Source organism: Dendrobates tinctorius, unplaced genomic scaffold, assembly GCF_039654945.1.
Source record: "Dendrobates tinctorius isolate UK_male_01 unplaced genomic scaffold, ASM3965494v1 ptg000155l, whole genome shotgun sequence".
Taxonomy (NCBI): domain Eukaryota; kingdom Metazoa; phylum Chordata; class Amphibia; order Anura; family Dendrobatidae; genus Dendrobates; species Dendrobates tinctorius.
In genome coordinates, this window is record NW_027361822.1 from 20257714 (window position 1) to 20283162 (window position 25449).

At 42.5% G+C, this 25449-nt stretch overlaps 1 protein-coding gene across 1 annotated transcript in view; it reads left to right on the top strand.

The window, feature by feature from the left end:
• The window catches only part of LOC141051061 (uncharacterized), a 51668-nt gene extending 26876 nt beyond the window's left edge, over positions 1-24792 (top strand). The window contains exons 2-7 of the mRNA XM_073547894.1: positions 1489-1612; positions 1725-1904; positions 1997-2120; positions 2204-2301; positions 3370-3460; positions 21711-24792. Coding sequence (XP_073403995.1) covers positions 1535-1612; positions 1725-1904; positions 1997-2120; positions 2204-2301; positions 3370-3460; positions 21711-22897 — 1758 coding nt within the window. The 5' untranslated portion in view covers positions 1489-1534 and the 3' untranslated portion in view covers positions 22898-24792. The remainder of the gene's footprint in view (positions 1-1488; positions 1613-1724; positions 1905-1996; positions 2121-2203; positions 2302-3369; positions 3461-21710) is intronic.
• Positions 24793-25449: the final 657 nt, after the last annotated feature.

The following is a 25449-nucleotide window of genomic DNA, read 5'->3' on the forward strand; positions in this document are numbered from 1 at the left end:
TCAGTTTGTGCCCGACGAGCCACAAAGTCTCTGGCGACTCCTCTCTTCTGGCTAGCTGAACCCAGACTGTCTGTAGAGCTCGGTTATTTAAACCTAAGCCTGATTCCCATCATGTGATTGATCATGACCTCACGCAGGTCCTGGCAGGGGAGATGAAGTGGACCTCCTCCGACCCACTCTATGAAGGTCCACATAAAACCAGTTCTTTTACCAATTGACCCTCACAACACATAGTGTCCTGGAGAAAAATGCTCTGGTTTCATATCACTGACACCATTAAAGGGAATCTGTCACTCTTATTTTCGGCTTGCAGCTGCTGGCATAGACATCGGGGGCTTATCTACAGCATTCTGAAATGCTGTAGATAAGCCTCCGATGTAACCTGAAAGAGAAGAAAAACACGTTATATTATACTCACTGGGGTGGGCGGTCCGGTCCGGTGGGCGTTGCGGTCCGGTCCAACGCCTCCCTTCTTCATGCGATGACATCCTCTTCTCCCGTCCTGAAATGGCTCCGGCGCAGGCGCATTGTTCTGACCTGTTGAGGGCAGAGCAGAATTATGCAGTGCGCAGGCGCCGGACCTCTCCCGACGCCTGCGGACTGCAGGACTCTGCTCTGCCCTCAACAGGGCAGAGCAGTGCGCTTGCGCTGCAGCCATTACAGGACGGGAGAAGAGGATGTCATCGCATGAAGAAGGGAGGCGTCGGACTGGACCGCAACGCCCACCGGACCGGACCGCCCACCCGGTGAGTATAATATAACGTGTTTTTCTTATCTTTCAGGTTACATCGGAGGCTTATCTACAGCACTACAGAATGCTGTAGATAAGCCCCCAATGTCTATGCCGGCAGCTGCAAGCTGCAAAAAAGGGTGACAGATTCCCTTTAAGCGCAGCGACACATTTCTCTCTTCTACCACCTTGCCAGGGACATATATATGTGTGTGTGTGTGTGTGTATATATATATATATATATATATATATATATATATATATGTTGGAGGAATTTTAGAGCATTTACCACAACCTGGCTGCAGCAAATAAATATGACTGAGGACAATTGCACAAAAGTTATGGTGCATTAACACTAGTAGAAAGTTGATGTAAATATGCTAGAATTCACCCAAGTAAAGAGCAAGACATAAGAAAAATTTTTCTTTGCTAATGTTTGTGATTTCGGACAAGGTAACAATGTTCAGTAAAAAATATCTACTTGGTCACAAAGTTCTCTATTTCTGCTTAGCTGATTCCTGCTTCCCTGACATGTACACCCAGTCAGATGATGTACTTGCGCTTTTTCTCCCAACTGCCAGCGCATTCGCGGTGCAGGACTTGAAAAATCATACTCGCAGATGTAACAAAAGGTGTTATATCTCCTCATATGTTCCCCTGATTATCTCCAGTAATTGTTTTATTACATGGAATCTTTATGATGTTTAATTTTTTCATCATCTTCCCATTCATGTCCCTACAATATTGAATCCTCGCAGTGGAGAACTTCTATATAATAGAATTTTTCTGATCGACCCATCAAGGATGGAGAGAGACCGGGACAAGATGGCGGAGAGGATATTACACCTCACCCTAGAGATCCTCTTCCAGCTTACTGGAGCGGTGAGAGATTTAGAGAGAGACAGCTAATGATGTCTTCATTCTAACATAACTGGAGAGGTGAGGACTCTGGATATGCCTGTAGTGAGATTTATTAATGTCTCTCCATATCCAGGATTACACAGGAGTGAAGAAGACCTTTAGTGAGCGCTATCAGGCCCCTGTGTCTGAGGGATGGGGAAGACTTCTGAGCCCAATCACAGGGCCTCCACCTCACCCCCTGATACATGAGGACATCAATGACCAGAAGATCTTAGAACTCACCTACAAAATGATTGAGCTGCTGACTGGAGAGGTGACAATTCTGGGATTACTGGGGTTGCTGGGACATTATACAGTAAAGCTATGAAGGGATCGGGGGGATGATGGTATCATTGTATGTGTCAGGTTCCTATAAGGTGTCAGGATGTCGCCGTCTATGTCTCCATGGAGGAGTGGGAGTATTTAGAAGGAAACAAAGATCTGTATAAAGACATCATAATGGAGGTTCCCCAGCCCCTCACAACACCAGGTAAGAGACATGATTAAATACACATGGCCTATATTTATCTTTATATAATGTATGAATTCAGTCCCTGTATGTGTTTCCTCTAGTTCTAGCCAGTAAGAGGACAACACCAGAGAGATGTCCGCTTCCTCTTCTTCCACAGGACTGTAAAAAAGAAAATCCCAATGTTCCTCATGATCATCAGGTAGATGGAGAGAAGGTGTCATGAGATCTTCCTTATGATGTGTAGACTGTAGACGTGTTGTGAACTCTCTCGATTTGACTTCTGAGTCGGGGCTCCCTCTGGTGGCTACTGTGGGTAGTGGAGCTGGCCGAAGTTTGCCACCTGACGACAGTGATTGGAAATCAGGGGTTACTCGCTGGAGTTTTTAAGTGAGCAGGCTTCCTTCAGTGGCTGCTGGTGATTAGTTTCTTCCTGTGCATTCTGAGGTCTGCTGTCTCCTGCCTGATCCTGCATTTTTCAGTTAAGTTGTTCATTTGCTAATCCTTTGCATCTGATCTGGTTTTGCCTCTTTCTGCTTTGCTGTGAGGGTTCAGCAAGCTCCTTGCTGGGGCAGTGATGGACCCTGCTCCATATGTTACAGCTTGTGTCAGTTTGTTTAGTCCCCTGTTATATTAGTCTCTTTTGCTTTGCTGCCAGTTCATACCAGAATGCTGATATAGTGGGGGAGAGGTCGTGAGACCTCAGTATTTTTTTGTACATCAGACGTGTTGGATTTTTTAGGGTTTTTGCGTGATTGCAGACAGTGTCTTTCCTTTCCTATCCTATCTAGTCAGTTTGGGCCCCATCATTTGCTCAGTCTATTTTCTGCCTGCCTTTGTGTCTCATCTTGTCTCACCGACAATATATGTTTGGGGGCTATCTATTCCTTGGGGGTTCTACTCCGGGGCAGTCTAGATTTGACATTTCTTGCTTTAGGCTTAGTTAGCTCTCCTGCTGTGCCGAGGCTTCTAGGGCATCGTAGGTACGCCCCACGGCTACTGCTAGTTGTGTTGTTAGGATTAGGGGACTGCATTCCGCTAAGTTACCAACCTTTCTGGTTTCCTGGTGGCCTAGCCTATTCCTGCTATCCTCCTCGGTGACCAGTTCATAACATAGACAGCTGTGAAGGTCTTGTGCTCAGTCTTGTTTTATACACGAGTATTATATGTTTTATAATTGTGTAATGAGAGCGGTGGAGATGGCAGGATTAGAGCTGATCATAGATGTGACTTCTCTATATGTCTGTGACTTGTACAATATTTGTTTCAGGGTGAAGATCAGATTTATATTAATACTACAGAGGCATTTGTGAGTGATGTTGAGTGGTGTAAAGAGGAGATTCCTACAGATGAGTACCCAGGTGAGTAGTAACCACCAAATGCAGAGAAGTTACAAATTCTTTTGAGTCACTGGCCGCTACCATTTTGTGAGCTCTTTGGATTTTCAGGTTTTTCAGCATTAAATTCATCCCTTCTGCCAAAATACTAAATAAATATGGATCAAAATATCATAGAATCATAGAATCGTAGAGTTGGAAGGGACCTCCTGGGCCATCTGGTCCAACCCCCTGCTCAAAGCAGGATTCGCTAAATCATCCCAGTCAGATGTCTGTCCAGCCTCTGTTTGAAGACTTCCATTGAAGGAGAACTCACCACTTCTCGTGGCAGCCTGTTCCACTCATTGATCACTCTAACTGTCAAAAAGTTTTTTCTAATATCTAATCTGTGTCTCCTCCCATTCAGTTTCATCCCATTGCTTCTAGTCTTTCCTTGTGCAAATGAGAATAAAGTTGATCCTTCTACAATGTGACAGCCCTTTAGATATTTGTAGACAGCAATTAAGTCTCCTCTCAGTCTTCTCTTTTGCAAACTAAACATTCCCAAATCCTGCAACCTTTCCTCATAAGACAGGGTTTGCAGATCGGTCACCATTCTGGTCGCTCTTTTCTGAACTTGCTCCAGTTTGTTGATGTCTTTTTTAAAATGTGGTGCCCAAAACTGGACACAATATTCCAGATGAGGTCTGACCAAAGAGGAGTAGAGGGAAATAATGACTTCACGTGATCTAGACTGTATGCTTCTGTTAATACATCCTAGAACTGCATTTGCCTTTTTTGCTGCTGCATCACACTGTTGACTCATATTCAGTCTGTGATCTATTAGTATACCCAAGTCTTTTTCACATGTGCTGTCACTTAGCCCTATTCCTCCCATTCTATATATGCTTTTTTCATTTTTATTGCCCAGATGTAGTACTTTGCATTTCTCCCTGTTAAAAACCATTCTGTTAGTTACTGCCCACTTCTCCAGTTTATTTAAATCTTTTTGAATCCTCTCTCTCTCTTCTCTAGTATTAGCTATCCCTCCTAGCTTTGTGTCATCAGCAAATTTAATTAGTTTACCCTCAATTCCTTCATCTAAATCGTTGATGAAGACGTTGAACAATACAGGGCCCAGGACAGAGCCCTGTGGTACCCCACTTGAGACATTCTTCCAACTGGATGTGCAGCCATTTACGACCACTCTTTGGGTCCGATCACTAAGCCAGTTATGAATCCACCTAACAGTTGCCTTGTCCATTCCATACTTAGTCATTTTTTCAATAAGGATTGTATGAGAGACTTTGTCAAATGCTTTGCTGAAGTCAAGATATACTATATCTACAGCATTTCCTTGATCCACCCAATCAGTGATACCGTCATAGAAGGAAATTAAGTTAGTCTGACATGACTTATTAGTTACAAACCCATGCTGACTCTGTTTGATCACTTCATTCTTATCCAGGTATTGACTTAAATGTTGTTTAATAATTTGTTCAAAGATCTTTCCTGGTATAGAAGTCAGACTCACCGGCCTATAGTTGCCTGGGTCCACCTTCTTCCCCTTTTTGAAGATAGGAACAACATTTGCTCTTCTCCAGTCTTCTGGCACTTCTCCTGTTCTCCAAGAATTTTCAAAGATTATGGAGAGTGGTTCAGAAATTTCTTCTGCTATCTCCTTCAGTACTCTGGGGTGTAATTCATCTGGACCTGGAGACTTGAATTCATTTAGGTTAGCTAAGTGTTTCCTCACTATCTTTCTGTTTATAGATATCCTGGATTCTTCTATTCCCTTAATAGGACAGTGAATAACAGTTGGTGTTACATTTCCTTTCTGAGAGAAAACAGATGCAAAATAGGAATTTAAAAGTTCAGCCTTCTCAACATCCTGTCTTACCATTTCATCATTTTCATCCTGTAAAAATCCTATAGCATCTTTGACTTTTCTTTTACTTTTGACATATCCCCAAAATCCTTTATTATTGCTTTTGACATCTCTTGCAAGCCTCAATTCATTTTCAGCTTTAGGTAATCTGATTTGTGCCCTGCAGATTCTGCAGACAGCATTATATTCTTCTTTAGATATGCCTCCCTCTTTCCATTTTATAAACATTTTTTTCTTCCTTTTTAGCATGTGCTTAAGTTCTGTGTTCACCCATCCTGGTTTCCTTAAATGCTTCCTATTCTTCCCTCTTTTCGGAATTGTTAACAACTGTGCTTTGAGAATTTCATTTTTCAAGATTTCCCATCCTTCCTGGACATTTTTGTCTTTTAGGATATCCAGCCATTGGATCCCTCCAATTATCTTTCTGAATCCCTTAAAATCTGCCTTTCTGAAATCTAACCTTGACGTCTGAGTCTTCACAGGTCTTTCGCCTCTAGTTATCCAAAATTCTAAAATAGCATGGTCGCTACCTCCTAGGGTTCCAGCCACTTTTACCTCCTCAACCATTTCCTCCCTGTTTATAAGGATTAGATCCAAGGTAGCAGTTCCCCTTGTTTTCTCCCCTACCTTTTGGAAGATAAAGTTGTCAGCAAGAGAGGATAAGAATTTCCTTGACCTGTTAGTTTTGCCTGAGAGAGATTCCCAACAAATGTCTGGATAGTTGAAATCTCCCATGACAACTATGTCATATTTTTTGGAGAACTTGGCCATTTGATGCATAAAGAGTTCATCCATATCTTCAGCTTGCACAGGCGGCCTGTAGTAAATGCCTACAATGGTGTCCTTTCCATTGTTCTGTCCTTGTATTCTTACCCAAACAGTTTCCACAGAACTCCCAGTCTCTGAAGCTTCAATCTCTGTGCAGATATACGCGTTTCTAAGGCCGGTTTCACATTAGCGCATTTTCAGCGCGCGCACGGCCGGGGGTAGCTCCGCCCCCGATCCGGCTCTCTGCCCGGCGTGCCCGCCCCTTCCTTGTAGCGCCGCCTCCTAGCGGACAGCGGCGCCTGCGATCGGCACACCCTATCTTTAGCATAGGGTGCGCCGATCGTGCGCAGGCCGTGCGCTAGTTGCGCTTTGACCTGTGCTGCGCACTTTTGACGGTGCGCCGTGCGCGCCAAAATCAAACTTTTCGGATTTTGGCGCGCACGGCGCACCGTCAAAAGTGCGCAGCGCAGGTCAAAGCGCAACTAGCGCACGGCCTGCGCACGATCGGCGCACCCTATGCTAAAGATAGGGTGCGCCGATCGCAGGCGCCGCTGTCCGCTAGGAGGCGGCGCTACAAGGAAGGGGCGGGCACGCCGGGCAGAGAGCCGGCTCGGGGGCGGAGCTACCCCCGGCCGTGCGCGCGCTGAAAATGCGCTAATGTGAAACCAGCCTAACATACAATGCAACACCCCCTCCTCGTTTATCAAGTCTGTTTCTTGCAAATAAGTTGTATCCTTCTAGTCTTGTATTCCAATCATGTGTATCGTCCCACCAAGTTTCAGTGATTCCAATGACATCATATTTCTTTTCCTGTGTTAGTAGTTCCAATTCTCCTTGTTTGTTGCCCATGCTTTGTGCATTAGTATAGAAACATTTTAGTTTGTGATTGGTTTCTCTTTCTCCAATATTTTTATTAATTAGATTCTTTTGTCTTTGTTCTTCCTTTCCACTTCTATTAGCAGAGTTCTCAATAGCATTTGTCAGGTGTATGGCTTTTTCTGGTCTTTTGCTTCCCTTCCCATGTTGTTCTAGTTTAAAGCTCTCCTTACAAGTGTAGCAAGGCGACTTCCAAATACATGCTTTCCAGTCTTCGTAAGGTGCACCCCATCTCTAGCAAGTAGTCCATCATATAAGTAGTTCACTCCGTGATCCAGAAATCCAAATCGTTGCTGACGGCACCATCGACGTAGCCAGTTGTTCACCTGCAGAATCTTATTCCACCTCCTTGGTCCATGGCCATCCACTGGGAGGATGGAAGAGAAGACCACCTGCGCTCCCAGTTCTTTCACTTTCTTGCCTAAGTCTTCAAAGTCTCTGCAGATGGTTTCCAGGTCGTTTCTTGCGGTGTCATTTGTCCCCACATGTAGTAGCAGGAATGGGTAGTCATCTGTAGGTCTGAAGAGTCCTGATATCCTGTCAGACACATCTTTAATTTTTGCACCTGGAAGACAGCACATTTCTCTTGAAGTTATATCCGGTCTGCAGATAGCGGCCTCTGTTCCTCTCAACAGGGAATCCCCCATGACCACCACTCTCCGTTTCTTCTTCACGACATTTTTCTTTCTCCATCCAGGAGGACTCTGAAGGCGTACAAGGTTGCTGTTTGTTGGCAAAGTCTTATCCTGATGTATTTCTTCATCATTTTCCTGCGTGAGAGCCTGGTACTGGTTTCTGAGCAGTATGGGTGCTGACTGCCTTCTGATCCTCCTGCTTCTCTGGGTCACATGTCTCCATTCCTCTGTTTCTTCAGGTGCACTTCGAATTTCTTCTCTTTCTGTAACATGAAGAGATAATTCTGCTCTGTCCAAGAACTCTTCACCTTCCTTAATGATCTTCAACGTAGCCAACCTCTCTTCGAGATTTTGCAACTTTTCCTCCAACAGGGACACAAGCTTGCATTTGTGGCATGTGAAGTTTGGCTTTTCCACTGGTAAGTCTGTGAACATGTAGCAAGAAATGCAGCTCACCAAATGGCTCCTGGCCTCTTCCATCTTGAGATTTCTTAAAAACGATGAAAGATGAGCCAAAATTTTTCCGATTTCCTCTTTTCAGCTGCAACGGCCAAAACCCAGTGATCGTTGAGCTCGTGGAGACTCTTCACTTATCCCAGAAGGCACTGGGAATATGCAAATGATCTCCTCAAGACTCTTCCCCTGGTTTAATATGATAGTCATTAAGAAAATCCAGTTGTAAATTTGCACTCAGCCTTTAATACTTGTCGTATTCGAGGTTCGTCAGAATATCTAAAATATCTGGACAGAAGTTTACAAGAATTTGAAGGTTGCTGCTAACTCAAGTAGGGCTGAATTTACAAACTTTCTACTGTTTGGAATAAACCAATGAAACAAGTAGATTTAAAAAGTTTAAGACAACTAATCTAACAAGCAGTTTTTCCTAATTCACTGCTAAGTGCCACTTTTACCTACTTTTGCAGTCTCAGAATTATTTAAGAAACACTGGTGGGCGTCCAACAGGTTCCTGAAGAGCCAGGTGGTCACAAACCCTCAAGTACAAAAGAGCTGCAGAAACATTTGGTGGCAACAGTCACTGAGGTTTAAATTTGCATAGCGCTAATGGTCTTCATTTCCCAAAAAACAAGATGTACTTCTCTACTGACCCAACAACACAAGAATTTCAGCACCAATATGCTCAAAATGATATAAGTAAGCCACAGACGTTTTGGTATTCTGTTCTGTGGAGACATTAAACAAAATTTGAATTGTTTGGGCCTATGGATCAGTGTAATGTCTGGATGAGGAAGAATGATGTATACGCTGAAAAGACTACATTGCCTAGAGCAAAGCATAGCAGTGGCTCAATGATGCTCTGGAGCTACTTTGCTTCCTCTCTAACTGGAAACTTGCATCATGTGGATGATAAAATTAATTCAATCCTAAGGAAATCTAAAGAAGAAACGTCATTCCTTCTGTGCGAAATTTGAAGTTTCAGTGTCACTGGACCTTCCAAAACAACATTGATCACAAAGCAAACCTAAGAGTCCACCAAGGCTTGATTTCTCAAGAAGTTCTGGAAGATTCTGGAGTGGCCATCACAGTCACCTGACTTGAAAACTATAGAAAATCTTTGGTGAGATTTGAAGAAGTCGGATCTAGTATGCAAAAACGAAACATATTAGTGAACTGGAGGCCATTCATTGCCCATGACTAGTGTAACACTGCCAGATTCTGCTTTCTGAATTTATATCATAACAGCCAAGGGGTTCTCTACTCAATACTAATAAAGGTTGTCATGAAGAGGCGAATAATTCTGAGACTGCAGTAACCATTAAAAATGGCATTTTGTGTAATACAATCCATTTTAAGTAGTAACCTTCTGTCTGTCTGCCCAATAGTTTCCACAAATCTTTTCTGCACCCTCTGGTTATCAGCAAGGTTTTTGTTTTTTTCCAAAAACTAAGAAACATTCTCTGCCTCTGCCCTCAAATCCATAGCAGATTTTAAGATTCTTAAATTCTGAATTGCAAGTATGTCACACACAAAATGATGATGTACTAAGGGTTGTGGTCCTGAGGATGAGAAATTGGGTTGCAAAGTTCAATTTGAGATGGGCCTTTAGGGAGGGAATTCAACTATGACCTAGTTCCAAGGCTGTGTCCAAGCAGAGACTACAACTCCTACCAACATTTGTGGTTGATACTATATAACTAGCCTTGCTTTTATCCACATGTGTCCACCAATTTTTGACAATTCTGGTAACTAGAAACTGCAGATCTTCTGGAAGAAAAGTCCATAACTCCTAGTGAGAATTAGACTACAAGGTAAAGACTAGGAGATTGCTTAGACTCTATGCTCCTGTCTGGTCAGAGTCAAATGGAGACCATGTGTCATGTTTCCAAGAATTTAGTCCTAGTAGATATGTAGAGCTGATACGTTTGCATGCTTTAATATTGCCAATAGATTAGTCACTTCCCTGTAAATCGAATGGGGAATATTATTGTAATTCAGTATAGCCATATGATGACTAAGAATTCTATCACTAACACGTTCCAGACATTTTACTTTACAGTTGTTCTTCAAAGTTTGTGAATCTGTCTGAATTTTCCATATTTGTGCATAAATTTCACCTAAGTCACCTAAGGTAGATAATTTTGACTCATTTGTTTGATTCTCTTTATCAGACTTATTTTTTAAACAAGGCAAATGATCCAATATCATATGTCAAGAGTGGCCACAGTATGTGAACCATTAGGATTACCACATAATTTGAAGGTAATATTAGTGTGTAGTGTTTTTAATGGGATGACAATCTGGTGAGAGTGGGTAACCCATTTTATTTAAAGAACAGGAATCTAACAAAGTCTGGTCTTCACAATATATGATTGTGGAAGTGTCTCATGGTATGAACATAGGAGATTTTTGAGGGCTTCAGAACAAGAGTTGTTGCTACTCCTTTCAATGAAAAAGTTACAAAACTATCTCTACAGAGTTTTGGACTCCAGAAATCCACAGTCACGCAGATTGTATTTAAATGGATGAAATTCAAGAGCATTATTATCCTCCCCAGGAGTGGTCAACCATCAAAGATCAGACTAAGAGTAAGGCGTATTGTATTCCTCGAGGTCACAAAGTAACCCAAGCATCTGGGTTAAGACTGCTGCCGTGATTGATGGAACAATAAATTCTGAATTGAACTAGCATATTCTAAAGGAAATGTCAGGGCATCTGTCCATGAGTTGAATCTCAAGAGAATACGGTGTACGCATCAAGACAACGACCCAGCGTACACAAGTCATTAGACAAAATTATGGCTAAAGAAGAATAAACTTAAGTTTTGGAAAGGCCAAAAATCCTGACTTTAATCCTATGGAAATGTTGTGGAAGGGCCCACCAGTATAACAGAGTTAACCCCTTAACTCCCAAGGGTGGTTTGCACGTTCATGACCGGGCCAATTTTTACAATTCTGACCACTGTCCCTTTATGAGGTAATAACTCTGAAACGCTTCCATGGATCCTGGTGATTCTGACATTGTTTTCTTGTGACATATTGTACTTCATGTTAGTGGTAAAATTTCATTCAAATAACTTGCGTTTATTTGTGAAAAAAACGGAAATTTGGCAAAAATTTTTAAAATTTTGCAATTTTCCAACTTTGAATTTTTATGCCCTTAAATCACAGAGACACGGCACACAAGAAACTTAATAAGTAACATTTCCCACATGTTTACTTTACATCAGCACAATTTTGGAACCAAAATTTTTTTTTGTTAGTAAGTTATAAGGGTTAAAAGATGACCAGCAATTTCCCATTTATGCAACACCATTTTATTTTTACGGACCACATCACATTTGAAGCCACTTTAAGGGGTCTATATGATTGAAAAGTGACACCATTCTAAACACTGCACACCTTAAGGTGCTCCAAACCACATTCAAGAAGTTTATTAACCCTTCAGGTGCGTCACAGGAATTTTTTGAATATTTAAAAAAAAAATAAAGATTTAACTTTTTTTCACAAAAAAAATACTTCAGGTTCAATTTTTTTTATTTTACCAAGGGTAACAGGAGAAATTGGACTGCAAAAGTTATTGTGCAGTTTGTCCTGAGTGCGCTGATACCTGATATGTGGGGGGGGGACCACTGTATCGGCTCATGGCAGAGCTCAGAAGGGAAGGAGCGCCGTTTGACTTTTTCAATGCAAAATTGGCTGGAATTCAGATCGGACGCCATGTCATGTTTGGAGAGCCCCTGATGTACCTAAACAGTGGAAACCCCCCACAAGTGACCCCATTTTGGAAACTAGACCCCCCCAAGGAACTTATCTAGATATGTGGTGAGAACTTTGAACCCACAAGGGCTTCACAGAAGTTTATAACGTACAGCGGTACAATTAAAAAATCATATTTTTTCCACAAAAATGATCTTTTCACCCCCAATTTTTATTTTTCCAAGGGTAGCAGGACCCTAAAAGTTATTGTGCAATTTGTCCTGAGTACGCTGATACCCCATATGTGGGTGTAAACGACTATTTGGGCGCATGGCAGAGCTCAGAAGGGAAGCAGCGCCATTTGACTTTTTTGGCTGGAATTGAGATCGGACACCATGTCGCGATTGGAAAACCCCTGATATACCAAAACAGTGGAAACCCCCCATAAATGACACCATTTTGAAAACTAGACCACCCGAGGAACTTATCTAGATGTGTGGTGAGAACTTTGAACCCCCAAGGGCTTCACAGAAGTTTATAACGTACAGCCGTACAATTAAAAAAAATCATATTTTTTCCACAAAAATGATCTTTTCACCCTCAATTCTTATTTTTCCAAGGGTAACAGGACCCTAAAAATTATTGTGCAATTTGTCCTGAGTATGCTGATACCCCACATGTGGGGGTAAACCACTATTTGGGCACATGGCAGAGCTCGGAAGGGAAACAGCGCCATTTGACGTTTTTGGCTGGAATTGAGATCGGACACCATGTCGCGTTTGGAAAGCCCCTGATGTACCAAAACAGTGAAAACCCCCCAACAAATGACACCATTTTGGAAACTAGACCCCCCAAGGAACTTATCTAGATGTGTGGTGAGCACTTTGAACCCCCCGCGCTTCATAGAAGTTTATAACGCCCGGGCGTGAAAATAAAAAAATCGTATTTTTTCAACTAACATGATCTTTTAGTCCCCATTTTTTTATTTTCCCAAGGGTACCAGGAGAAATTGGACCCCAAAAGTTGTTGTCCAATTTGTCCTGAGTACGCTGATACCCCACATATGGGAAAAAACTACTGTATGGGCACACGTCAGGGCTTGGAAGGGAAGTAGTGACGTTTTGGAATGCAGACTTTGATGGAATGCTCTGCGGGTGTCGTGTTGCTTTTGGAGAGCCCCTGATGTACCTAAACAGTGGAAACCCCCCACAAGTGACACCATTTTGGAAACTAGGCCACCTAAGGAACTTATCTAGATGTGTGCTGAGCACTTTGAACCCCCCAGTGCTTCATAGAAGTTTATAACGACCGGGCGTGAAAATAAAAAAATCGTATTTTTTCAACTAACATGATCTTTTAGTCCCCATTTTTTTATTTTCCCAAGGGTACCAGGAGAAATTGGACCCCAAAAGTTGTTGTCCAATTTGTCCTGAGTACGCTGATACCTCATATGTGGGAGAAAACTACTGTATGGGCACACGTCGGGGCTCGGAAGGGAAGTAGTGACGTTTTGGAATGCAGACTTTGATGGAATGGTCTGCGGGTGTCATGTGCGTTTGGAGAGCCCCTGATGTACCTAAACTATTGAAACTCCCCACAAGTGACCCCATTTTGGAAACTAGACCCCCCACGGAACTTATCTAGATGTGTGGTGAGCACTTTGAACCCCAAGTGCTTCACAGAAGTTTATAACGCCCGGGCGTGAAAATAAAAAAATCATTTTTTTTCCACAAAAATAATATTTTTGCCCCTAATTTTTTATTTTCCTAAGGGGAACAGGAGAAATTGGACCCCAAAAGTTGTTTTGCAATTTGTCCTGAGTAGGCTGATACCCCATATGTGGTGGTAAAACACTGTTTGGGCGCATGGCAGAGCTTGGAGGGGAAGGAGCACCATTTGACTTTTTCAACGCAGAATTGGCTGAAATTGAGATCAGATGCCATGTTGCACCTGATGTGCCCAAACAGTGGAAACCCCCCAATTATAACTCCAACTCTAACCCCAACACACCCCTAACTGTTGTGAGTTCATTTTTCCCTTCACCATTGAGGTCTGATGAACTCCCTCCTCTAGTCAAGGAAGGTAGTGAGACTGATTATCAAACACCTGGGCAGCTAGATGATGACTGGGTGGCTGGAATTGAGGACTGGATATAAGGCTGCCGACGCCCTTCTTCCTGGCTGGTGATTTTCCTGCTGGATTCTTGGAGACCAGTCTGATTCCTGCATCTCAAAGCTAAGTTTTTCTGCTCTGCTTTGTACTCTTCAGTTTTGTTTTTGTTTTGCATTGTTTTTTGGGAGTTCTGCCATCCCCGGCCGGGGGTGAGCTGAATTCCATTTTTGTCTCTGATCTGTTGATATTTTGCTCTGTCTTCAGAATATACCTGAGTGCTGATATAGTCTTTTGAAGCCTAGCGACTTCAGGGCCTGTTTTTCCTATCAGTCGGTTGGCTCATTTTGATAGGGGTTTTGCGGATGGCAGACAGCGGCTTTCCTATCCTGTCCTATGTAGTTAGCTTGGGCCCCATCATTTGCTCAACCTATCTTTCTGTGTTAGTGTTTTCATCTTGCTTCACCGTCATTATATGTTGGGGGCTGCCTATTGCTTTGGGGTCTGCTCTGGGGCAGTTTAGTTTTTCCCCTTTCTGTCTTTAGGCTATATAGTTCTCCGGCTGTGATCGAGGGGTCTAGGGCATCGTAGGAACCCCCCACGGCTACTGCTAGTTGTTGTGGATATGTTCAGGGGTCTGCTATCCGATAGCTGCCAACCTCTCTGGTTTTTCTGGACTTAGCTGGTATTTTGTTTTTTCCTCCTTCGGTGACTCATCATAACAGAATCACCAGCCATACCGCAGATCCTAGGGTACTCAATAGCAGGAGAGAATTGTAAAGGAAAAAAAAAAAAAAAGTGTCAGAATTTTTTTTTTTTTTTTGTGTGCATATTTTTTCCTCTATATCTCTGAGGCTGTAGGGGGAATTTTTTCTCTCAATGGAGATGAAGCAATTGTCTGATCGTGTGGAGTAGCTCGCTGCTGAAGTGCGGGGAATTTCCGCCTATCTTGCTCATTCACATGCTGCTGAACCAAAGATTCCTACTCCTGATGTATTTTTGGGGATCGGTCGAAATTCTTGAATTTCAAGAATAATTGTAAATTATTTTTTGCCTTGAAGCCTAACTCGTCGGGGAACTCCGCGCAGCAGGTTAAAATTGTCATCTCTTTGCTGCACGGCGATCCCCAGGATTGGGCGTTTTCTTTGAAACCTGATGATCCTATTCTGAATAATGTGAATGCACTTTTTCAAGCCTTGGGGTTGTTGTATGATGAACCTAATGCTATTGATCAGGCTGAAAAGACCCTGTTGACATTAAGCCAGGGTCGGGATTCGGCAGAGTTGTACTGTCAAAAATTCCGAAAGTGGGCGGTCCTTACTACCTGGAATGATGGTGCCTTGGCAGCCCTCTTTCGGAAGGGTCTGTCAGAAACTGTAAAAGATACTATGGTGGGATTTCCTGTTCCCTCTGGTCTTGACGATTCTATGTCATTAGCCATTCAGGTGGATCGGCGTTTACGTGAACGCAAAACTACACGAGAGATGTTACCACCTGTTGAACAAATGTCTGAACCTATGCAATGTGATAGAGTTTTGTCTAGGGCGCAACGTCAGGAGTTCAGAAGGCGTAATAAGCTGTGTTTTTTTTGTGGAGATGCCTCGCATATTATTTCTGTCTGCCCTAAACGAGAGAAACGTTGTGCACACACGTTTTCTGTGGGTGGTGTTCAACCTAAGTTTCTTCTGGCAATTACTCTGATCTGCTGCCTGTCCACATTCTCCGCCAAGGCTTTTGTGGATTCAGGAGCAGCTCTGAACCTGATGGACTTGGATTTTGCTAGACGTTGTGGATTTCCTATGACACCTCTGCGGACGCCTATCCCTTTGAGGGGTATTGATGCTACTCCTTTGGCGAGGAATAAACCTAAGTTTTGGACCCAGGTGGTAATGCGGGTCGCCCCAGACCATCAAGAAAGTTGCAGATTTTTGGTGTTGCATAATTTGCATGATACCATTGTTCTGGGGTTTCCCTGGTTGCAAATCCATAATCCAGTTCTGGATTGGAAATCTTTGTCTGTGGTGAGTTGGGGTTGTCGGTGTGCCCTTAGTGATGCTCCTGTTTTCTCCACCTCTCCCCAGTCACATGATGTTCCTGACTATTTGGCTGACTTTTATGATGTATTTAGTGAGAATGAGTCTGCGTCTTTGCCTCCTCATAGGAGTTATGACTGTGCTATTGAGCTGAACCCGGGGTGTAAATTCCCCAAGGGTCGGCTTTTCAATTTATCTGTACCCGAGCACGAGGCTATGCGATCCTATATTAAGGAGGCATTGGAGAAGGGTCATATTAGACCATCCTCTTCACCCTTAGGTGCTGGATTTTTTTTCGTGGCTAAAATGGATGGTTCATTAAGGCCTTGTATTGACTATCGTGCCCTCAACAAAATTACTGTTAAATATCAGTATCCGTTACCCCTGATTTCTGATCTATTCTCCAGAGTTAAAGGTGCTTGCTGGTTTACCAAGCTTGACCTCAAGGGGGCGTATAATCTTATTCGCATTAAGCATGGGGATGAATGGAAGACGGCGTTTAATACTCCGGAGGGACATTTTGAGTACCTGGTGATGCCTTTTGGGCTCACTAATGCCCCTTCTGTCTTCCAGTGCTTCATGAACGATATATTCCGAGACTTTGTGGATAAGTTTTTGATTATCTGGATGATATTTTGATCTTCTCCAAGAATTGGGACTCTCATGTGGAACATGTTCGGACAGTGTTCCGGATTTTGAGGGAGAATTCCCTGTATGTCAAGGGATCGAAATGCCTTTTTGGGGTACAGAGGATTTCATTTTTGGGATTTATTTTGTCTCCGTCAACTATTGAAATGGACCCGGCCAAGGTACAGGCCATTTATGATTGGGTTCAGCCCACTTCTTTGAAGGCCCTCCAGAAGTTTTTGGGTTTTGCTAATTTTTATCGGAAATTTATAGCTAATTTTTCTGGTATTGCCAAGCCATTGACGGATTTGACTAGGAAGGGTGCTGATGTGCTAAATTGGTCTCCGGAGGCCGTTTCTTCCTTTCAGGAGCTGAAGCGAAGATTCACTTCTGCTCCGGTTTTGCGGCAACCTGATGTCTCACTCCCGTTTCAGGTGGAGGTGGACGCTTCTGAGATTGGTGCAGGAGCGGTGTTGTCCCAAAAAGATCCTGTGACATCTAAAATGAATCCTTGTGCTTTCTTTTCCCGAAAGTTCTCCCCATCCGAACGTAACTATGATGTGGGGAATCGGGAACTGTTGGCCATGAAATGGGCATTTGAGGAGTGGAGACATTGGTTGGAGGGAGCCAAACACCAAGTCGTGGTCCTTACTGACCACAAGAATTTGATTTACCTGGAGTCGGCCAAGCGCTTGAATCCTAGACAGTCTAGGTGGGCCTTGTTTTTCACACGTTTTGATTTTGTGGTCTCTTTTCTTCCAGGCACTAAGAATGTCAAGGCAGACGCCCTCTCTAGGAGTTTCCTTGCTGATTCTCCTGTTGTGACTAAGCCTGCTACCATCTTAGGCGAGGGGGTAGTTCTTTCTGCCATCTCGCCCGATTTGAGACGTGCTCTGGAAGAGTTTCAGGAGGACAAACCTGAGCGTTGTCCCAGTGGAAAGTTGTATGTTCCTGACCAGTGGAGGAAGAGAGTGATGTCTCTAAGTTCATTGCTCTGCATTGGCTGGTCATCCAGGTATTTTTGGTACTAGAGATCTGGTGAGTCGATCTTTTTGGTGGCCCGCCTTGTCTCGTGATGTCAGGAATTTTGTGCAGTCCTGTTGGACTTGCTCCCGGTCTAAACCTTGTTCTCGCTCTAGTGGCTTGTTGATGCCTTTGCCGGTGCCCAGGAGGCCATGGACCCATATTTCAATGGATTTTATCTCTGATATGCCTGTCTCTCACAGAATGACTGTTATTTGGGTGATTTGTGATAGATTCTCTAAGATGGTCCATCTTGTACCACTCCCTAAGTTGCCATCTTCCTCAGAGTTGGTGCCCTTGTTTTTGCAACAGGTGGTTCGCTTGCACGGGATTCCTGAGAACATTGTATCTGACAGAGAAGTTCAGTTTGTGTCTAGATTTTGGAGGACTTTCTGTTCCAAGCTGGGAATTCAGTTGTCCTTCTCCTCTGCGTTTCACCCTCAGACCAATGGGCAGACGGAGAGAACAAACCAGACTTTGGAGTCGTATTTGAGATGTTTTATTTCTGCCGATCAGGATGATTGGGTTTCATTTTTGCCCTTGGCCGAATTTGCTTTAAATAATAGAGCTAGTTCTGCCACTTTGATGTCACCTTTTTTTTGTAACTTTGGTTTTCACTCTCTATTTTCTTCAGGGCAGGTGGAGCCTTCTGCCTGCCCTGGTGTTGACACTGTGGTGGAGAGAATGCAAGTAGGGACCAAGTAGTGGATAAGTTGTCTCTCTCCCAGAAAAGGCCCAGCGGTTTTCCAACCGGCGTAGGACCGTTGGTCCCCAGTTTAAGGTGGGTGATATGGTTTGGTTGTCATCAAAAAATATCACTATGAAGGTGGCTTCTCCTAAGTTTAAGCCTAGATTTATTGGACCTTACAAGATTTTGGAGATTATTAATCCGGTCTCTTTTCGGTTGGCTCTTCCTGTCACATTTAAAATTCATAATGTGTTTCATAAGTCCTTGTTGAAGAGGTTTGTTGAACCAGTAGTTCCTGTGGTGGCACCTCCTGACCCTATATTGGTTGAAGGTAACATGGAATATGAGGTAGAGAAGATACTGGATTCCCGTCTGGCTAGACGGAGACTCCAGTATTTGGTTAAGTGGAAGGGTTATGGTCAGGAGGATAATTCCTGGGTCTCTGCCTCTGATATTCATGCCGAAAGATTGGTGCGTGCCTTTCATCGGGCTCACCCGGATCGCCCTGGTGGCATGGATGATGGTTCGGTGACCCCTCCTCAAGGAGGAGGTACTGTTGTGAGTTCATTTTTCCCTTCACCATTGAGGTCTGATGAACTCCCTCCTCTAGTGAAGGAAGGTAGTGAGACTGATTATCAAACACCTGGGCAGCTAGATGATGACTGGGTGGCTGGAATTGAGGACTGGATATAAGGCTGCCGACGCCCTTCTTCCTGGCTGGTGATTTTCCTGCTGGATTCTTGGAGACCAGTCTGATTCCTGCATCTCAAAGCTAAGTTTTTCTGCTCTGCTTTGTACTCTTCAGTTTTGTTTTTGTTTTGCATTGTTTTTTGGGAGTTCTGCCATCCCCGACCGGGGGTGAGCTGAATTCCATTTTTGTCTCTGATCTGTTGATATTTTGCTCTGTCTTCAGAATATACCTGAGTGCTGATATAGTCTTTTGAAGCCTAGCGACTTCAGGGCCTGTTTTTCCTATCAGTCGGTTGGCTCATTTTGATAGGGGTTTTGCGGATGGCAGACAGCAGCTTTCCTATCCTGTCCTATGTAGTTAGCTTGGGCCCCATCATTTGCTCAACCTATCTTTCTATCTGTGTTAGTGTTTTCATCTTGCTTCACCGTCATTATATGTTGGGGCTGCCTATTGCTTTGGGGTCTGCTCTGGGGCAGTTTAGTTTTTCCCCTTTCTGTCTTTAGGCTATATAGTTCTCCAGCTGTGATCGAGGGGTCTAGGGCATCGTAGGAACCCCCCACGGCTACTGCTAGTTGTTGTGGATAGGTTCAGGGGTCTGCTATCCGATAGCTGCCAACCTCTCTGGTTTTTCTGGACTTAGCTGGTATTTTGTTTTTTCCTCCTTTGGTGACTCATCATAACACCTAACCCTAATCTCAGCCCTAACCCTAGCCCTAACCCTAGCCCTAGCCCTAATGGGAAAATGGAAATAAATACATTTTCTTTTAATTTTATTATTTTTCCCTAACTAAGGGGGTGATAAAGGGGGTTTGATTTACTATTTATGGCGGGTTTTAATTTTTGGCAGCTGTCACGCTAAAAAGACGCTTTTTATTGTAAAAATAGTTTTTGCATCACCACATATTGAGAGCTATAATTTTTCCATATTTTGACCCACCGAGTCATGTGAGGTGTTATTTTTTGCGAAACGAGTTGACGCTTTTATTGGTATCATGTTCGGGCACGTGTCATTTTTTGATCGCTTTTTATTTCGATTTTTGTGACGCAGAATGAACAAAAACCATGGTTTCATGAATTTCTTTTGGGGGGTGCGTTTACACCGTTCCACCTGCGTTAAAATTGATAAAGCGGTTTTATTCTTCGGGTCAGTACGATTACAGCGATACCTCATTTAGGTCGTTTTTTTATGTTTTGGCGCTTTTATGCAATGAAAACAATTTTATATAAAAAATAATTATTTTTGCATCGCTTTATTCTGCGAGCTATAACTTTTTTATTTTTTCGCTGATGATGCTGTGTTGTGGCTCGTTTTTTGCGGGACAAGATGACGTTTTCAGCGGTACCATGGATATTTATATGCGTCTTTTTGATCGCGCGTTATTGCACTTTTTGTTTGGCTGTATGATAATAAATCATTAATTTTTGCTTAGTTTTTTATTTTTATTTTTTAAGGGGTTCGCTAAATATGTGTACTTTTATTGTTTGTTTTTTTATTTCCAAAAAATGAATTTATTAGGGAATTTTTTTTTTTAATTTATTTAGCAATTTTTTTAAAATTATTTTTACACTTTTTTTTTCTTTTTAACTTTATTACATTGTCCCAGGGGGGACATACCTGTCATGTGACAGATCGTTGATCTGTCACATCACAGATCACTGTGACAGATCAGGGATCTGTCACAGGCACTGCACAGGCTTTCCTCATGCCTGCGCTTTGCAGGCACTGAGGAAGCCAGCTCCCTGCAGGCCCCCGAAGGTCCCCGTCGCCATCTTGGATTCGGCGACCTGCAGGGATGGAGCCCCCCGCAGCAGCGCTGCACATTGCGCTGCTGTGGGGGGCTCAGGGAAACACAGAGGGAGCCCCCTCCCTGCCGATGCTTCCCTTTAACCCCCGGTACACCGCGATCGTGTTTGATCGCGGTGTGCAAGGGGTTAACGTGTGGGGGCGGTCCTTGACCGCCCCTGACACATTGTGCCGGGTGTCAGCTATGATAATCAGCTGACACCCGGCTGCAATCAGCGGCGCTCACCATGTGAGCGCCGCTGATCGCTGTGACGTACTATCCCGTCCATGGGAATTAAGTCCCAGGGCACATGGACGGGATAGTACGTCACATGACAGAAAGGGGTTAAAGCTGTTTTGTGTGGATGAATTAAGTTAAAATTCATGCTAACTGAATTCCCGGACTAAACAATTACCAGAAACATTTTGATGCAGTTATTGCTGCAAAAGGAGGTAACGCCAGATACTGAGAACGCATGCTCACATAATTCTACCACTCTTAGAAATGTGATATTCGATCTCTTTCCTAAAAAAATGACAATCTAATATTTTATCTTATTTGTTTCATTTGGGTATATCTACTTTTAGTACTTTGGAGAAAGTCTGAACAAGTTTGAAGTTAAATCTATGCAGAAATATGGAAAATTCTAAAGGGTTTACAAACTTTCAGCACCACTTTACATATGCATAGGTATTATGGGATTTTGGCATGTTTCAGTTTTCATAGCTTTGAAAAATTATACAGTTTATAGTCATGTATTTGTCTTGATTTCAAAGAAATGTAAAGTCACAGTCCCATAACTATTAGGAAATGTCTTTATCGAATTAATAAAACTACATGTCATTACACAATGTTTTATCAGAACGCGGTTTTTGTCACATTTGTCTTCCGTCTATTGAATTTTGCTATGTGCCCTGTAATTTGTATGGAAATCTTTATACAAAAATATTTTATATATTAATATTTATATTAAACTGCATTTTACAAAATAAAACAAAAAAAATCATTATTCTCGGCAGGTGACTATATCAGAAGCTCAAAGGAACATGTGATACCTTCAAATTTTATAGCAGATGATCCTGATATCACACAAGATACATATGAAGAGAATGCTGTTATGCCCGATATACCATCAGCTCTTCACAGTGAAGATCTATCATCTGATCTTTTTCATCAGGTCCTATCTTATGATTCATTACAGATGGTTACAGAAGATAAAAATTATAGAAGGGATGTTGAACATGAAAGATCTCATAAAGAGGAGAAACCATTTGCATGTCTAAAATGTGGAAAATGTTATGTAGATATATCAGAGCTTGTTAAACATGGGAGAAGTCACACAGAAGCAAATGAATTTTCATGTTCAGAATGTCGGAAATATTTTATACAGGAGTCCAAACTATTTGAGCATCAAAAAGCTAACACGGGAGAGAATCCATGTTCTGACCCCAGGAAATGTTTTCCAGCTAAGCCAAAACTTGTTAAGCATAACAGAATTCCCACATGGGAGAATTCATGTTGTGAATTCGAGAAATGTTTTACAGAGAAATCACATTTTACTACGCAAGTGAGAAGTTACACTGTGGAGAAGCTGTTCTCATGTTCAGAATGTGGAGCTTGTTTTAATCGTCAATCGAATCTTATAAGACATGAGAAAAGTCACAGAGGGGAGAAGCCATTTTCATGCTTAATATGTGGGAAATATTTTTCTCAGAAATCAAATCTCGTCGAACATCAAAAAAATCACACGGGGGAGAAGCCATTTTCATGTACAGAGTGTGGGAAATGTTTTAAACATAAGTCAGATTTGGCTAAACATCAGAGAATTCACACGGGGGAGAAGCCGTATTTATGCACAGAATGTGGGAAGTGTTTTAACCAAAAAGCACATCTTGCTAAGCATCAGAGAAGTCACACAGGGGAGAAGCCATATTTATGCTTAGAATGTGGGAAATGTTTTTCTCAAAAAACAACTCTTGTTTATCATCAAAAAACTCACACAGGAGAGAGGCCATTTTCATGTTTAGAATGTGGGAAATGTTTTTCTCGGAAATCAAATCTTATTGACCATCAAAAAACTCACACAGGGGAGAAGCCATTTTCTTGTTCAGAATGTGGGAAGTGTTTTAAACGGAAGTCAGATCTTGTTACACATGTACATAAATGTTTTACCCAAAAAACACATCAGACTATTTACACATTCTGATGTGCAGAATTTGGGAAGTGTTTTAATCAAACATCAAATTTTGTTGAGTGTCAGTGACTAAGGAAAGTAGTCATTTTCATATTTAAAATGTGGAAAATGTTTTTTTTCTAGGAAATTAAATCCTGTTGCCCATCCAAAAAGTCTCATAGGTAAGAAGCCATTTTCATGTTCATGATGTGGGAAATGTTTGAAACAGAAATCAGATCTTGTAACACATGTACACAATTAGTTTACCCAAAAAAACACCTCTTGCTAAGCATAAGATAATTCAAATAGGGGAGAAGCCATTCTGATATGCAGAATTTGGGAAGTGTTTTAATCATATATCAGTGACATTTTGTCACTAAATTAACTATAACCCATAATGTTATGTTTCCTGAGGAAATCATCCAGCCCTTTTTTATAAATTGGTATAGAGTCTGCCATTATTGCCTCTTATTGTAGGGCATTCCACAGTCTGACTGCTCTAACTGTAAAGATCCTTTTTCTATTTAGCTGCTGAAATTTCCTTTCTTCTACCCGTAATGTGTGCTCTGGTCCTTAGTATGGTCTTTGGAAGGAATAAGTCATGTGCCAGACCTCACATGTATTTATACATATAAGTGAGATCTCCTCTGAAATGTCTTTTTTCTAAGGAAACAAGATTAACTTTTCCAACCTCTCATCATGTGAGAGGCCATCCATACCTTGATATAATCTAATTGCTGCCTTTAAACTGACACTAACTTCTGAATATCCTTTTTAAAAATTGGAACCCAAAACTGGATCCCATATTCTAGATGTGGCCTCACCAGTGATTTATAAAGGGGTAATAATACATTGAGATTGTAGGATTTTATCTCTCTTTTTAGACACCCTAAAATCTTGATTGCTTTAGCGGCTCCTGCTTGACATTGAGTGCTGCTGCTCAGCTTACTTGTAACCAGAATACCCAAGTCCTTCTCCTGTTCTGTAGTCCCGGGTATACTCCCATTTAGTGTATACACAGCAATAGGATTACTTCGTCTTAGGTGCATTACTCTACATTTATCAACATTAAATCTCATTTGCCAAGTGTTTACCCAATCAGACATCTTAACCAGATCGTTTTGTAATATTGTAATGTCAAGGGCAGTTTTTTTTTCTAGGGAATTAAATCTTGGTGACCATCAAAAAAACTCATGTGGTAAATGTGTTACATCTGGTTCAAAATGCATTACTATAAATAAACAAAACAAAATACTGTAAAATTTTTAGGAATTTGGTGAACCACGCAAATAAGCACAGTTTGTCATTGGATACACGCGAATTGTCAAACATGGCTGCTGCCTTTTTACAGATTCCAACACATTACATCAGTCAGAGAAGAGTCACATGAACTCAGCTGTGGCTCGGTAAGCTTCCTAATATGTGCTGTGCAGCTAAGAAATCACATGATTGAGCACAACGTCGTTAGGCGAGCACCTCTCACATTGTTCGAATTCACTTGGTTGATTGGTACACACATGGTGCCCTTTTCTTTAAAAAGAAAAAGAAAGAAATTATTAATTATTATTTATTGTTATAGCGCCATTTATTCCATGGCGCTTTACATGTAAGGAGGGGTATACATAATAAAAACAAGTACAATAATCTTAAACAATACAAGTGTATCTGGTACAGGAGGAGAGAGGACCCTGCCCGCGAGGGCTCACAATCTACAAGGGATGGGTGATAATACAGTAGGCGAGGGTAGAGCTGGTCGTGCAGCGGTTTGGTCGATCGGTGGTTACTGCAGGTTATAGGCTTGTCGGAAGAGGTGGGTCTTCAGGCTCTTTTTGAAGGTTTCGATGGTAGGTGAGAGTCTGATATGTTGTGGTAGAGAGTTCCAGAGTAGGGGTGATGCGCGAGAGAAATCTTGTATGCGATTGTGGGTAGAGGAGATAAGAGGGGAGTAGAGAAGGAGATCTTGTGAGGATCGGAGGTTGCATGCGGGAAAGTACCGGGAGACGAGGTCACAGATGTATGGAGGAGACAGGTTGTGGATGGCTTTGTATGTCATGGTTAGGGTTTTGTAATGGAGTCTCTGGGCAATTGGGAGCCAGTGAAGGGTTTGACAGAGGGGAGAAGCTGGGGAATAGCGGGGGGACAGGTGGATTAGTCGGGCAGCAGAGTTTAGAATAGATTGGAGGGGTGCGAGAGTGTTTGAGGGGAGGCCACAGAGCAGGAGGTTGCAGTAGTCAAGGGGAGAGATGATGAGGGCATGGACTTGGGTTTTTGCAGATTCTTGGGTGAGGAATGAATGGATTCGTGAAATATTTTTGAGTTGAAGGCAGGAAGTGGAAAGGGCATGGATATGTGGTTTGAAGGAGAGATCAGCGTCAAGGATTACTCCGAGGCAGCGAGCTTGTGGGACTGGGGAGAGTGGGCACTCATTTACTGTAATTGATAGGTTCGTAGGGGGGGTCACGTGAGATGGGGGAAAGATGATGAATTCTGTTTTGTCCATGTTGAGTTTCAGAAATCTAGCGGAGAAGGATGAAATAGTGGACAGACATTGAGGGATTCTGGTTAGTAGGGAGGTGATATCTGGT